Source organism: Calidris pugnax, unplaced genomic scaffold (assembly GCF_001431845.1).
Source record: "Calidris pugnax isolate Ruff unplaced genomic scaffold, ASM143184v1 scaffold235, whole genome shotgun sequence".
NCBI classification, from domain to species: domain Eukaryota; kingdom Metazoa; phylum Chordata; class Aves; order Charadriiformes; family Scolopacidae; genus Calidris; species Calidris pugnax.
Window position 1 is genome coordinate 191,822 of NW_015091026.1, and position 13,720 is coordinate 205,541.

A 13,720-nucleotide genomic window follows, 5' to 3' on the forward strand; every position below is an offset into this window, starting at 1 on the left:
TCTTACTGGCAACATGTTTTCCACATGATCTCCCTGTTGTTTGAGTGATTAAAAAGCCAAAGGAGAGGTGGATACGAAGTTTTGCGGTGCCCCCTGTTCATTGATTGTCTGGGCAAGTTGCTATCAGATTTTTGAAGCCCAAGGGCTGCTGAGCTAACACCTCTCCAGCTAATCTTTTCATGTTTTGATACGTTGGCCTCCAACCATCTCCTAAATAGTCTGAGTGATTCATCAGCTTGCGTTTTGCTCGGAGAATATGATTTTATTTTATTTTTTTTTTTGCTTCTCTTTCCAAACTCAGTTCTGTTGTGTGAATGTACATGAACTCTGTGCCCCCGTATCGTGCTGTGTTCCGAGTGCTCACACTTGGGGAACGTGCCAGGAAATAACTCTGGCTCTCTTTGTTGTGGACTTGTTCCATCTGCTCTATTCCTGCAGCGATAGATTAGTTCTTTGGACTCTTGTCCTATCTTTTATTCCTCTCTAGTTTGTTCTACCTAAACTTTGCAAACTAGGCACCGAATCTATTCCTTTATTTTTTTATTTTTTATTTCCTGGCTCTGTGGAGGTCTCATTTCAAAACCTTTTCACGGCAATGCTTTAGGAGCGGTCGGCTTTTACCCTTCTGGGCCGACCTTTCTGGCTTTTAAAATTCATTTAGCATTTTCAAAGAAAATGAGACCATTCTGATGCCTTCCAAGGGTAAGAGTTCATTCTAGGATTTATGTACAAAGCTCAGCGCTTCGAAAGCAGAGATCAATTGCGGTAAATTTGAAATAAACTGTAGCCAGTGGCCTATTTTCACACAGTACCCTGAGCTTTGCCGAGGTCAAAACAAACATAGAGGGGTGTGACCTTTTGGTCCCGCCTAAAAGAATGACTTTAAGGGTGAAGGACCTTTTGATATTTAAGTTTTCTTATTAGTTTTGGTCAATACGTATTGAAGTAGCTTTGACCTAATCTCACGGGAGGCCCCAGATCTGGTTTGTCATCAATCTGTATTACACTTTCAGACTTTCTTTTAATGTTTCCATGGAAGGTGGATGAAGGCACAGGTGTTTACTTGCTTTAGGAATCATGGAAGTGATAGATAGTCCAGATCCCTGTGGATATCCACCTTTTTTAGTCAATTTTTGTAAGAATTCCTGCCGGGAGGGGTTGGTTTTAAATGTAACTGTAGAGGTGTTACCGCTGTAAAACTGACTTATGAAGGAGAAACAATAGGGTCTACCAAAGGGAGGTTCTTTCTTAAAGATTTCCTGTTCACTCCGTCCCCTGCTCCCAAATGTAGATGGAGTTGATGGTATTTCTTGCGAGGACAGGAGTAGGAATGTCTTGTGAGATTCCTCCTGGCCCCGTGGTTGTTTGCCTGACCTAATTTGGCTGTACGGAACAGCCGTCCACTGACGAGGTGAGCTGGGCCGGTGGAGCAGTTTCAATTAAGGTATCGAGCAGGGATTAGGTCTGAAATGAACTCTGGACCCATTTTAGTTTGCCTCTGCTTTTGCAGCAAGTTATGACACTCTTACATTAGCTTTTTGGTTGGCCTGAGGATTTTTCTGTGTTATTCTTTTCAGAAGGACATTGCAGAGTGCAATATTACTGTAGTGAAACCTTAGTCTCTTTGGACTCTGGATGGAGGCTGTTTTATGTAGCTATTGTTATTTTTGTTATTTACCATTTGTATTTTGGTCCATCTATGTGTTTCACTTGCCTTTTTTTTTTTTTTAAACAGCCTTTAGCTGCACATTCTCCTCCCTTGTCCGTCTAAACTGGGATTTCTGGACTGCTTTGAAGGCTTATTATTTAAAAATAAATTGAAGGGCCTACTTCTGAGAGTCTCTATCTTCATGTGTAATTCAGTGAGAGTTCAGCCTGAGAAAAGGTTGGGCCCTAAGTATTCCTAACTTCTGGCAACAACAAGAGTGGTGTGAAAGCAATGTGTGAAGCTGCGTTGTTAATTGCTTCCACATTTTAATATGTATTATTGAGTTGTATTATGCAAGAAAAGCTAGGTTATACTGACCTTACCACGGGATACTGGGAGAACCTGAAAGCAGACTACACAGTCTGTGTGTGTGAGCAGAAAGAATGGATCATAGAATCATAGAATGGTTTGGGTTGGAAGGGACCTCAAAGATCATCGAGTTCCAACCCCCCTGCCCTGGGCAGGGACACCTCCCACCAGACCAGGTTGCTCAAGGCCCCATCCAGCCTGGCCTTGAACCCCTCCAGGGATGGGGCATCCACAACTTCCCTGGGCAACCTGTTCCAGTGTCTCACCACCCTCAGAGTAAAAAATTTCTTCCTGAGATCTAATCTGAATCTTTTTTCTTCCAAGGATAATAAAAACCTCTAGGCTGCCCAGAGAGGTGGTGGAGTCTCCTTCTCTGGAGACATTCAAACCCTGCCTGGACACTTTCCTGTGCAGCCTGTTCTGGGTGGACCTGCTTTGGAAGGGGGGTTGGACTAGATGATCTCCAGAGGTCCCTTCCAACCTCATGTGATTCTGTAACAGCAGAGAATTTGCCACTTAGAGAGGATGACAGGAGGCTCAGAAACAAACTGAGTGGCAAATACCGAGCTGCTTCTCTGGATGCAGGTGATAGGACAAGAGGAAATGGCCTCAAGTTGCTCCACGGGAGGGTCAGATTGAATATTAGGAAAAATGTTTACACAGAAAGGGTTATTAAGCCTTGGAATGGGCTGCCCAGGGCAGTGGTGGAGTCACCATCCCTGGAGGGCTTTAAAATATGGGTTGACATAGTTCTTAGAGACATGGTTTAGTGATGGTTTTTTATCAGTAAGGCTGATGGTTGGACTAGATGATCTTACAGGTCCCTTCCCACCTGAACAATTCTATGATTCTATGATGTAACGGTCTCAATAAATAATGGAAATCTAAATTGAACTGTATCTTAACTGTTGTTTGTTCTGATGAAGCCATATCTTGTAAAAAAAAAAAAATTAAAAAAAATAAATAGAAAAGTGGTATTGCTTGAGGCAGTAGGAAAATGGTTGTGCTCTTAAATAATCATGTTTCAAGAAACGGACACCAAACTTGAAGAAAGGGGGAGATGTGCCAAAAGATTTAATAGGCAGATGGAAAATGTTTACAGCGGAAAAATTCGTAGTGGCTTATTTGCTTTCACTGAAAATTGGATCCTTGCAATATGCCAAAATACTGAATTGATTTTTTGGAAAACGTACAAATAAGTCTTTGATCGTGGTTGTAGGATCCTGTGTTTGTACAAGAGATTCAGTTAAATTTTCCCTGCTGGTACAAAACGTGTACTAAAAAAAATTAGAGTATCAAAGCAGTTCTGATTTGTATGTACTATAGGTTTCCCTTCAAGGGAATAACAAGAAATGTTAAGGAACTTGGATTTGATTATAGTCTCGTGATATTTTTGGAAATTTCTAATAAAATAAATGTGGGAAAGGGCTGATCTGTGTTAGAAGCACCAGATTTGATAAATCTTTTGACGTGTTGCTTCTAGGTGAAGGAGAATCTGCTCTCGTGCAAGATGCTGCTGCACTGCAAGCGGGACGAGCTGCGCAAGCTCTGGATTGAAGGGATCGAGCACAAACATGTCCTGAATTTGCTGGATGAGATAGAGAACATCAAGCAAGTGCCTCAGAAGCTGGAGCAGTGCATGGCCAGCAAGCGCTACCTCAACGCGACAGACATGCTGGTAAGATGTGGGTCCTTGTGCTGGGCCAGTACCCACCAGAAACACACTGGTCAGCTGTCATCATCTGGAGATGACTCTGCTGTTTGTGGTCTTATTTGCTTCTTTTCCTGCTCAGTTTCTTCTTTTGTCACTTGATCCTTTCTTGTAGTGGAATTTCCTGTACGAGAATTTCCAGGACAAGAGGTAACAGGCACAAACTTGATATAAGAAGTTCCATCTAAACACTTCTTTCCTGTGAGGGTGGCAGAGCCCTGGAAGAGGCTGCCCAGAGAGGTGGTGGAGTTTCCTTCTCTGGAGACATTCCAAACCCACCTGGACACGTTCCTGTGTGACCTGCTCCAGGACCTGCTTTGGTGGAGGGTTGAACTAGATGATCTCCAGAGGTCTCTTCCAACCCCATATCGTTCTGTGATTCCTTTTGGTTTTGTTTTGATTCTTCTCGACTGGACTCAGGGTCACAGTCTGCCATCCTGATGGTGAACTCCTCCCTTCAAGCATTTTTCCTTTTCAATTCCATCTGTTATAAGCATACCTTTCAATTCCAGTCTCGTTGTGGAGGTAGAAGTTTCCTGAGCTTCTCTAATAATAATCTTTTTTTCTTTTTTTCTTGTTTCTGAACTTAACAAGCCCACTTCCTCACCAGGCTCCAGTCCTTTCTCTCCTGCAACTGTCTTCTACCAGTAATTAAGAACTTTACAAGGGTGGTGATCCTTCTGCTCTCCTTAGGCCTGACATGAGTCCAGTTCTGGGCTCTCCAGTAAACGAGAGAGGTGGAGTTATTGGAATTGAGTCCAGTGAAGGATGACAAAGAGGGTTAGTGGAAATTCCAGAAAGATAGAAGAAAAATAACAATACTTGGGATTTATCATATAATATGCTTTAGAAGTGGTTTGCAATATATGTGTTTGTGGTATCTTACTGGTTTTCAATATACTGTGTATGCAGGGATTTTATTATCTATACACTTACTTACACTTTGGGGGGGTGGGAGTAAGGTTGCCCAAGGCTAAGAGATAGAGCTGATATTAGACCTCACTGAAGTACGAGTAGTGTATCAAGCTGTTTATTTGTTTGTTTTCCAGAATAAGTTTATATTTTCTAAAAAATCAAATAATGACATAAAAAGCAGCTCTTAGATTTTTATTTTTTTATATGGATGAATGCAGAGGAATCTCAAGTGAGGACTGAACTCGTTATTTCAGCTGTTCATTGACACTCACAGTTCTCATTCAAGGAGAATCGTGCCTGTAGTAAAGAAATAGTAACCTACCTGCATTTGGAGCTTTTTTGTAGCCAAAAATCACTGCAGGCTCATTGGGTTTTACCATCTTCCTTTAACACTGCCTCCGCGAGGCTGTGATGTTGTAATCACTCACTGCCTGCAGGATAATCCCTCTCTCCTTTCATATGATACGAATATTATGGAAAATAATTACTAACCTGTCAGGGATGCAGCGTGTATAGAGATCTCTCTGTCCTTTTGTTTCATTCCTTGAGGTAAACAGATGCTGGTGGCTTCTAAAAAGCCCAAAGTGGGAGCTGACGAGGAGCTCGTATCCCACCCGTTGAAATTGGAGCACTGATTAATATTGTTGCCTGTAGCCTTGTGATATGTACAGTCGAAATTAGACCTTTGCAGTCATCGTGTTAGTTTGATGCAAGAGCTCTAATGGCATAATTTCGGGTCGCTGCATCGCTTTTCTGCAGCCTGGTCTTTGTATTCCACTCACATTAATTGAAGTAATTTTGCCACTGAAGCGTGTTTCAAACCTCTGCATTTAAATTGAAATTTTAATTCCCTTATTGTTTGGAAAAGACGGCTGAAGATGGCTTGTTACAGGTTTCATTATCACTCAAAACTCTCCAGCTGCTGGTTCTAATGTGCAATGACTGAATAATGCTGGGAAGAATTGTTAATAAAAGAATGGCAGCTTTTCCCAGTAGTGTGAACACAATGCAAAAGGTATTTTGTGACAGCTTACATTTGTATGAAGTTAAAAATTTTAAGTGGCAGCTTTTTTTGTTTCTGATTCTCTATCCATCTAGAGTAGCACAGAGGAGCTTCAAATATCATGTCTTCACCTTCTGTGTTCCTCCAGCGTTGTGATAACGCACGCTCCGGTGAGCGGAGCCGCTGGGGTGATGTTTGCTCTTCTCTAATTGCACCTTCCACAGTTTGTGTTAAAATTGCAGAATCGCAAATTCCCAGGTTGGAAGGGACCTTAAGGGTCATCTGCTCCAACCTTTCTCAAAAACATGGTCTAGACAAGCTGACCCAGCACCCCGTCCAGCTGAATCGTAAATGTGTCCGATGTTGGGGAATCCACCATTTTCCTGGGAGATCATTGCAAAGGCTGATTGTTCTCAGGGTGAAAACTTTTCCTTTTGTGTCCAATGGAAATATCATAGAATCATAGAATGGTTTGGGTTGGAAGGGACCTTTAAAGACCATCCAGTTCCAACCCCCCTGCCATGGGCAGGGACACCTCCCACCAGACCAGGTTGCTCAAGGCCCCATCCAGCCTGGCCTTGAACCCCTCCAGGGATGGGGCATCCACAGCTTCCCTGGGCAACCTGTTCCAGTGTCTCACCACCCTCAGAGTCAAAAATTTCTTCCTGAGATCTAATCTGAATCTTTTTTCTTCCAATTTAAAACTGTTTCCCCTTGTCCTATCATTACACCTCCTGGCAAAGAGTCCCTCCCCAGCTCTTCTATAGGCACCCTTCAGGTATTGAAAGGCCGCTATAAGGTCTCCCCGGAGCCTCCTCTTCTCCAGGCTGAAAATATCTCCAGGAGTAACTTGTACCCATCACAGAATCACACCATGAAGGGACCTCTGGAGATCATCTAGTCTAATTCCCTTGCCAGAGCAGGCTCAGCCAGAGCAGGTTGCACAGGAACGTGTCCAGGTGGGTTTTGAATATCTCCAGAGATGGACTCCACTACCTCTCTTTGCAGCCAGTTCCAGGGCTCTGCCACCCTCACAGGAAAGAAGTTCCTCCTCATGTTTAGATGGAACTTCCCATGTTCAAGTATATGCCTGTTACCTTTTGTCCTGATCACCCCTTGTCTTTTCTGTGTGACTCCTTGTAAAAAGGGAATCTCCATCTTTGTACCCACCCTTTAAATACTGGAACAGGAATGAATTGGAAAGCTTTGGAGAAGTCAGGAGGGTCAAGACTCCACTACCTCTCTTTGCAGCCCGTTCCAGGGCTCTGCCACCCTCACAGGAAAGAAGTTCCTCCTCATGTTTAGATGGAACTTCCCATGTTCAAGTATATTACCTCTTGTCCTGATGACCCCTCGTCTTTTCTGTGTGACTCCTTGTAAAAAGGGAATCTCCATCTTTGTACCCACCCTTTAAATACTGGAACAGGAATGAATTGGAAAGCTTTGGAGAAGTCAGGAGGGTCCAGGACAGATAGAACTCCAGTTTCAGACCGAATATGTTTCCGTTATTTTCCATTTCTGGATATACCTTTTTTTAAAGTATGAGTTAGTATGTTTTTCTGTAAAACTTTTCTATCTTGTACCCACCCTTTAAATACTGGAACTGGAATGAATTGTAAAGCTTTGGAGAAGTCAGGAGGGTCTAGAACAGATAAAACTCCAGTTTCAGACTGAATATATTTCCATTATTTTCCATTTCTAGATATACCTTTTTTAAAGTATGAGTTAGTATGTTTTTCTGTAAAACTTTTCTATTTTTTCACACATTAAGTTGCTAAAAGTAACATTCCCTTTCATGTGGCAATTGAGTGCAGGTACATACATATCTGTGTATTTTCTGTTCAACATAAAACAAAAAGGAGGAAGAGTAGGCTGAGGGGAGACCTATTTTTTCTGTTTTTTTTTACACATTAAGTTGCTAAAAGTAACATTCACTTTCATGTGGCAAATGAGTGCAGGTACATACATATCTGTGTATTTTCTGTTCAACGTAAAACAAAAAGGAGGAAGAGTAGGCTGAGGGGAGACCACCTCACTATCTACAACTCCCTGAAAGGAGGGTCGGTCTCTTCTCCCAAGGAGCAGGCGATGGGACAAGAGGAAATGGCTGCAAGTTGCACAAGGGGAGGTTTAGGATGGATATTAGGAAAAATTTCTTCACAGAAAGGTTGTTCCAGTCTTGGAAGAGGCTGCCCAGGGCAGTGGTGGAGTTACCATCCCTGGAGGTATTTAAAAGCTGGGCAGATGTGGTGCTGAGGGACGTGGTTTAGTGATGGACTTGGCAGTGTTAGCTTGATGGTTGAACTTTGATATCTTAAAGGTCCCTTCCAACCTAAATGATTCTGTGATCAGGTGCTGGGAGGGGAATTCTGACGCAGAAGGAGCTTCCTAGGAGAAGGCAGTGGACAGTCTCCAAAGGGACTAGCAGCAGAGGTGGAGGCAGAGGCAAGTTTGGTTGGGGGCACAGCTGGCACTTGACCTGGAAGCACAATTTGATTGCTGGAAGGCAGGAATCCAACTTCTTCTGGAACAGATGTCTTAGATGGGCTACAGAACACTGTAGTAGAGGACACAGCAGGATGGGCAGCAGTGGGACAGGACAAGGAGCATTGTTGCTTTGAGGAAAGAGTTCCATGTCTCATCCCCCCGGCACTGGGTTGTGTGTTGAAGGGCAGTAGGCTCTGCCCAGTGGTTACTTAATTAACTCAAGTATTGTAGAGGTCTGGGGTGTTGATCTAATTGTTCTGCCTCTGTTGTTGAACCAAGAGTTATCCATAGAGAGAAATTAATATTTTCCATTTGTTTAAATAATCTAAGAGATGAAATGCTAAAAACAGTTGAAGGAAGAAATGTTGTTGAATCAAGTAATTAAAGGTCATATCATAATACAATTAAATGAAAATTGCTTAGGCTACTTTCTTTGCATTTCCTGGCTTTTATGTGTCTGACTTTGCAATTTTAATGAACTAATACCACTTTGTCAAAGTATATAGAGTTTTTTAAAAAAATCTTTTCATTCCAGTAGACCATGAAACACTTACTCTGAAGTTGATTTATGAGTGCGGGAGTAGGGTTCCTTTGGGATGGGATTGTGTTGGGTAACGAAACACCGTGAAACTGCAGAAATATATCCATGGGACAGGAGGGAGGACAACTGCAATTTCCAGTTGAAATTTGTTTTGTTAGGAGGGGGCTTGGGAGGTGATCGTCGCCCTGTACTGAGCACTGGTGAGGCCCCACCTCTAGTGCTGTGTCCAGGTTTGAGCCCCTCACTCCAAGAAAGACATGGAGGTGTTGGAGTGGGCCCAGAGAAGGGCAACGGAGCGGGTGAGGGGTCTGGAGCACAAGTCTTGTGAGGAGAGGCTGAGGGAGCTGGGGGTGTTCAGCCTGGAGAAGAGGAGGCTGAGGGGAGACCTTCTCGCTCTCTCCAACTCCCTGAAAGGAGGGTGTAGCCAGGGGGGGTCGGTCTCTTCTCCCAAGGAACAGGCGATGGGACAAGAGAAACGGCCTCAAGCTGAGCTAGGGGAGGTTTAGGATGGATATTAGGAAAAATGTTTACACTGAAAGGGTAAGCCTTGGAATGGGCTGCCCAGGGCAGTGGTGGAGCCACCACCCCTGGAGGAATTTAAAAGCCGGGTTGACATAGTTCTTAGAGACATGGTTTAGTGATGGTTTTTATCAGAGTTAGGTTGATGGTTGGACTAGATGATCTGAAAGGTCCTTTCCAACCTGCACAATTCTATTAGTCTTCACTGAAGTTTGACTTCACGCTTAGTTGTGTTACAGGGCTAGGAACCGATGTGAGGGTGGTGGAGCACTGGAACAGGTTGCCCAGGGAGGTGGTTGAGGCCCCATCCCTGGAGATATTCAAGGAGAGGCTCGACGAGGCCAACCAAAACAATTCTACTAGTCTTCACTGAAGTTTGACTTCACACTTAGTTGTGTTACAGAGCTAGGAGCCGATGTGGATCTGTATTTTACTCCTGAGCACATCCTTCTCCTTCAGTCCTTCTCCTTCAGCCTCTCTTTGTCCCGAATCTGTATTTTACTCCTGAGCACATCTTTCTCCTTCAGTCCTTCTCCTTCAGCCTCTCTTTGTCCTGAGAAAATACAAAGCTGACGTGACAATAATTTGTTTCTCGAGAAGTAGGCCAAGGAACGCTCCAACACCTACTTTTCTTTCTTTTTCAATGTTAAGGACTTCTATTTCAGTTTTGCTCCAACACCTACTTTTCAATGTTAAGGACTTCTATTTCAGTTTCCTTATGTCAGGGAAAGAATAATATATGTCTCCTGCTTTGCTTTCTGAAGTGAATAATAGCATCAGGGTTTTTTCTCGGAGCAGACCACGTCCTTATTGCAAATTTGCATTGTTGCTGGTTTATTCTGTTTCTAGAACAGAGCTGGTGGCTCTTATTGTTGGTGCATTCAATTAACGGGCCGCGGCGCAGCACCCGGCCTACAGGAGCGGACATTGCTCCGCAGGGAAATTAGGTCATTGCCAATTGTGCTGACACAGCAAAGTTAAAGCACAGCGAGTTCCCTGCCAGCATCCTTGGTGATGCATTAAATGTATTTTTGCTCAGCTCTGCAGACTGTGAGATCCATATTGGGTTAATTTTTTTTGAAGAGCATTGCTTTGTTGTGAAATCTAACCTTTCTATCAGGAACATACCGGTCTAAACTAGAGGTGGATTGAGAGGAGCCCTGAGGAGAAGGACTTGGCGGTGTTGGGTGATTGGGTGTAGGAAACAATTCTTCACGGAGAGAGTGGTCGGGCATTGGAATAGGCTGCCCAGGGAGGTGGTTGAGTCACCATCCCTGGCTGTGTTTAAGGGACGTTTAGATGGGGTACTGAGGGATATGGTGTAGGGGAGGACTTTGTAGGGTAGGGTAGATGGTTGGACTCGATGATCCCAAGGGTCTCTTCCAGCCTAGATGATTCTGTGATGAGAAGCTCAACATGAGCTGGCAAGATGCGCTGGCAGCCCAGAAAGCCAACCCCATCCTGGGCTGCATCCCCAGCAGCTTGGCCAGCAGGGCCAGGGGGGGATTCTCCAGGGAGACCCCTTTGCAGTGGTGCCTCCAGCTCTGGGGCCACCAACATCAGAAAGACATGGAGCTGTTGGATGGGGCCAGAGGAGGCCACAGAAATGCTGGGAGGGCTGGAGCCCCTCTGCTGGGAGGGGGGGCTGAGAGAGTTGGGGGGGTTCAGCCTGGAGAAGAGAAGGCTCCAGGGACACCTTGGAGCCCCTTCCAGTCCCTAAAAGGGGCTCCAGGAGAGATGGGGAGGGACTCTTGATCAAGGAGGGGAGCCATAGGAGGAGGGGGAAGGGTTTGACACTGGAAGAGGGGAGATTTAGGTAATATATTGGGATGAAATTCTTTGCCTTGAGGGTGGTGATAGCCTGTCCCAGGTTGCCCAGAGAAGCTGTGGCTGCCCCATCCCTGGAGGGGTTCAAGACCAGGCTGGATGGGGCTTTGAGCAACCTGGTGTGGTGGGAGGTGTCCCTGCCCATGGCAGGGTGGTTGGAACTGGATGATCTTTAGAGGTCCCTTCCAACCCAAACCATTCCATGATTCTGTGTTGACCAGCCCCATTGTCATTGCCAAAGCATTTTAGAAAAAGTGTTTGTGTGTTTATTTTTTTGAACTGCTTTACAACACAACTAGGCTTCTTAGTGGTTGAGAACATGGTCAGAGGTTGAAGACGTTATAATAAGTAGAAATGCTGTAGGAAAATGATCATAAAGCTATTGAGGCAGCCAGAAGGGAGGGAGAGGTGGCACCGGCAAAGGAAATAGAGGAGAGACTATGGGTGAGATATTTTGGAGATCAGTGTATGAGGACAAGGAACCTTCCTGTGGGAAGTGGGAGTCAAACAAGGAGCTTAAAATATTGAGAAGTTTTCTTATTAGGGAAGGGTGAATATAGCTCTGTGTGTGGGTACACCGACACGGATTTGGCGTCTTCCTGCTTGTCCCATGATGAATGTGTCCTACGTGATGCGCATCCCCTACCTTTCTATGCAATTTATGTTAATCCTTTATGAAGGCACTTGGTGTGATTAATGTCGTTGGGTGTTTGTAGCCCCAGGTGTGGGTTTTGAGGAGAATTTTAACTTTTACTACTTGAATGTAGCTGCTGCCTGTAGCTTTCTTCTCTGTAGTACAAGGTGAGTCTTTCAGTTAAAAGTCCCATGTAGTGAGCAGATTTCTACTCTAAGTAGTCTGGTATAATGAAATTATATTTAAAAAAATATCAACGCAGTTCTCGGTATGCATTTTATTTACTGTCTGCCTTTCAGCTGGAACAATGAAAATCAATAAAAACAGTCTTTCATTTTGTTTCTGCATTTCTTATGGCAGAGCTGGGACTCAGGTACTGCTGCGGAACAGTTCTGTACCTTTGAATTAATGCCCTAAGTGGAAAAGAAGAGACTTCTTGTTGGTTTGGGATTCTATAGAAGTGCTTTTATTACAAAAGTGAAATTTTTGGCCTTGCTTGAAATCCTCTTTCTTCTGAATTACAAAAGTAGTAATAGTTTCCCCGATACTTTTGGCCTTGAAGTCTTTCCCCAGCTGACGTTGTGTCTTGTCATCGTTGACCTTATTGATTTCAAAGGAGCCGTTTAGAAAACGGAATGGTGAAGCTGACGAGGTTGTATCTCACTTCACTTTACCTACGGGGCTGTATCAGTGTTTATGCTTAAAGGAACCCCTTTCCTATTAGTCTTTAATGATTGGCAACCTCCTGATTCCTGGTGAGGGAGGGATGATAGAGAAGGCAGCTTTGTCTTTATTAAGTTGATGTAAGGATAGGATGTGTTCTAGCAATTCACATATAAGTGTGAAAATCAGGAGCTTGCTTCTGTCTACTGCTCGTTCATCTCAAATACCTTTACTCAGATGCTAGGATTTATTAGTAATTTTTGTCTGCCTTCAAGGATGGTTCTAAAGCTTAAGTAATTAAGTTTGGTAGAATACTCCTAAGTTCCTTATATGAGAAGCATTGCTGCTGTGTATTGTTAGAACATTTTTCACCTCTTTTTTTATCTTTCCTTTTTCTTTCTCTTCTCTTTAAATTCTCTTTTCTGATCTTTTTTTTGTTTTGTTTTAAATAAACTTGCTAGACTGATTTTTAAAGACATCAGAACGTGGAGAGTTTCTTTCCCTTTGAAACAGCTTATCATTTTTTCCCTCGGTATACTTATCGATAACTTTATCTCCTGCTTTTTATCCTTTAATTTCTATTATCTGAGGCAGTCTAGTGCATTAAACCTTTAGTGCCTAATACTGCTTCATTTGCATTGACACATGCTTGACCCCAGCCCCTCCGCTCTTAGTTAATGCACCAACAAGCATTGATATCTCTCTGGAGTATTATCGCGTGGCTGTTAGCTCTACTAATAACAACCATTCATTTCGGCTGATGAAAGTTTATTAAATAAGAAAACATGCTGTAATGAAGGTGGAGTAGAGATGTCTGGTGTCTTTTTTTATGGTGGAAGGGAGCCGTAGCTACACGACGAGACACCGTCCTTAATGAAAGGCAGAGGCATCTCCAAGGTTATGATGGATGCTTTTGGGAATGGGCATTTCTGAACGTTAAATTTAATCCTTCCTGATTATAGCGTCGATGAGAAGTTCTTTGCTCAAGGCCATTGCTCCTGCCATTAAATCATGCGGCCTTTCTTGGGAGCACACTCTGGACAGCTGGAGAGTTTTGTGGCTTAGTTTATATTTATTTCCATTTTAACTCATTAACCTGGTCGTATTCCATCCCTTCAGGTTAGCATTTCTTTTGCTATTTATGCTGTTGGTAATTTTTTATTATTAAGGTATCATAGAATCATAGAATTGTGCAGGTTGGAAGGGACCTGTAAGATCATCTAGTCCAACCATCAACTGAACTCTGATAAAAACCATCACTAAATCATGTCACTAAGCACTATGTCAACCCATCTTTTAAATACCTCCAGGGATGGTGCTTCAACCACTTCCCTGGGCAGCCCATTCCAAGGCTTAGTAACCCTTTCAGTGTAAACATTTTTCTTAATATCCCATCTGAACCT

At 43.5% G+C, this 13,720-nt stretch overlaps 1 protein-coding gene across 1 annotated transcript in view; it reads left to right on the plus strand.

The window, feature by feature from the left end:
* Window positions 1–13,720, plus strand: part of LOC106896143 (exocyst complex component 4-like) — a gene marked incomplete at its 3' end in the record, with an annotated part of 163,483 nt that overhangs the window by 28,389 nt on the left and 121,374 nt on the right. Inside the window, exon 3 of the mRNA XM_014955883.1 lies at window positions 3,501–3,695. Within this exon, the coding sequence (XP_014811369.1) occupies window positions 3,501–3,695 (195 nt within the window). The remainder of the gene's footprint in view (window positions 1–3,500; window positions 3,696–13,720) is intronic.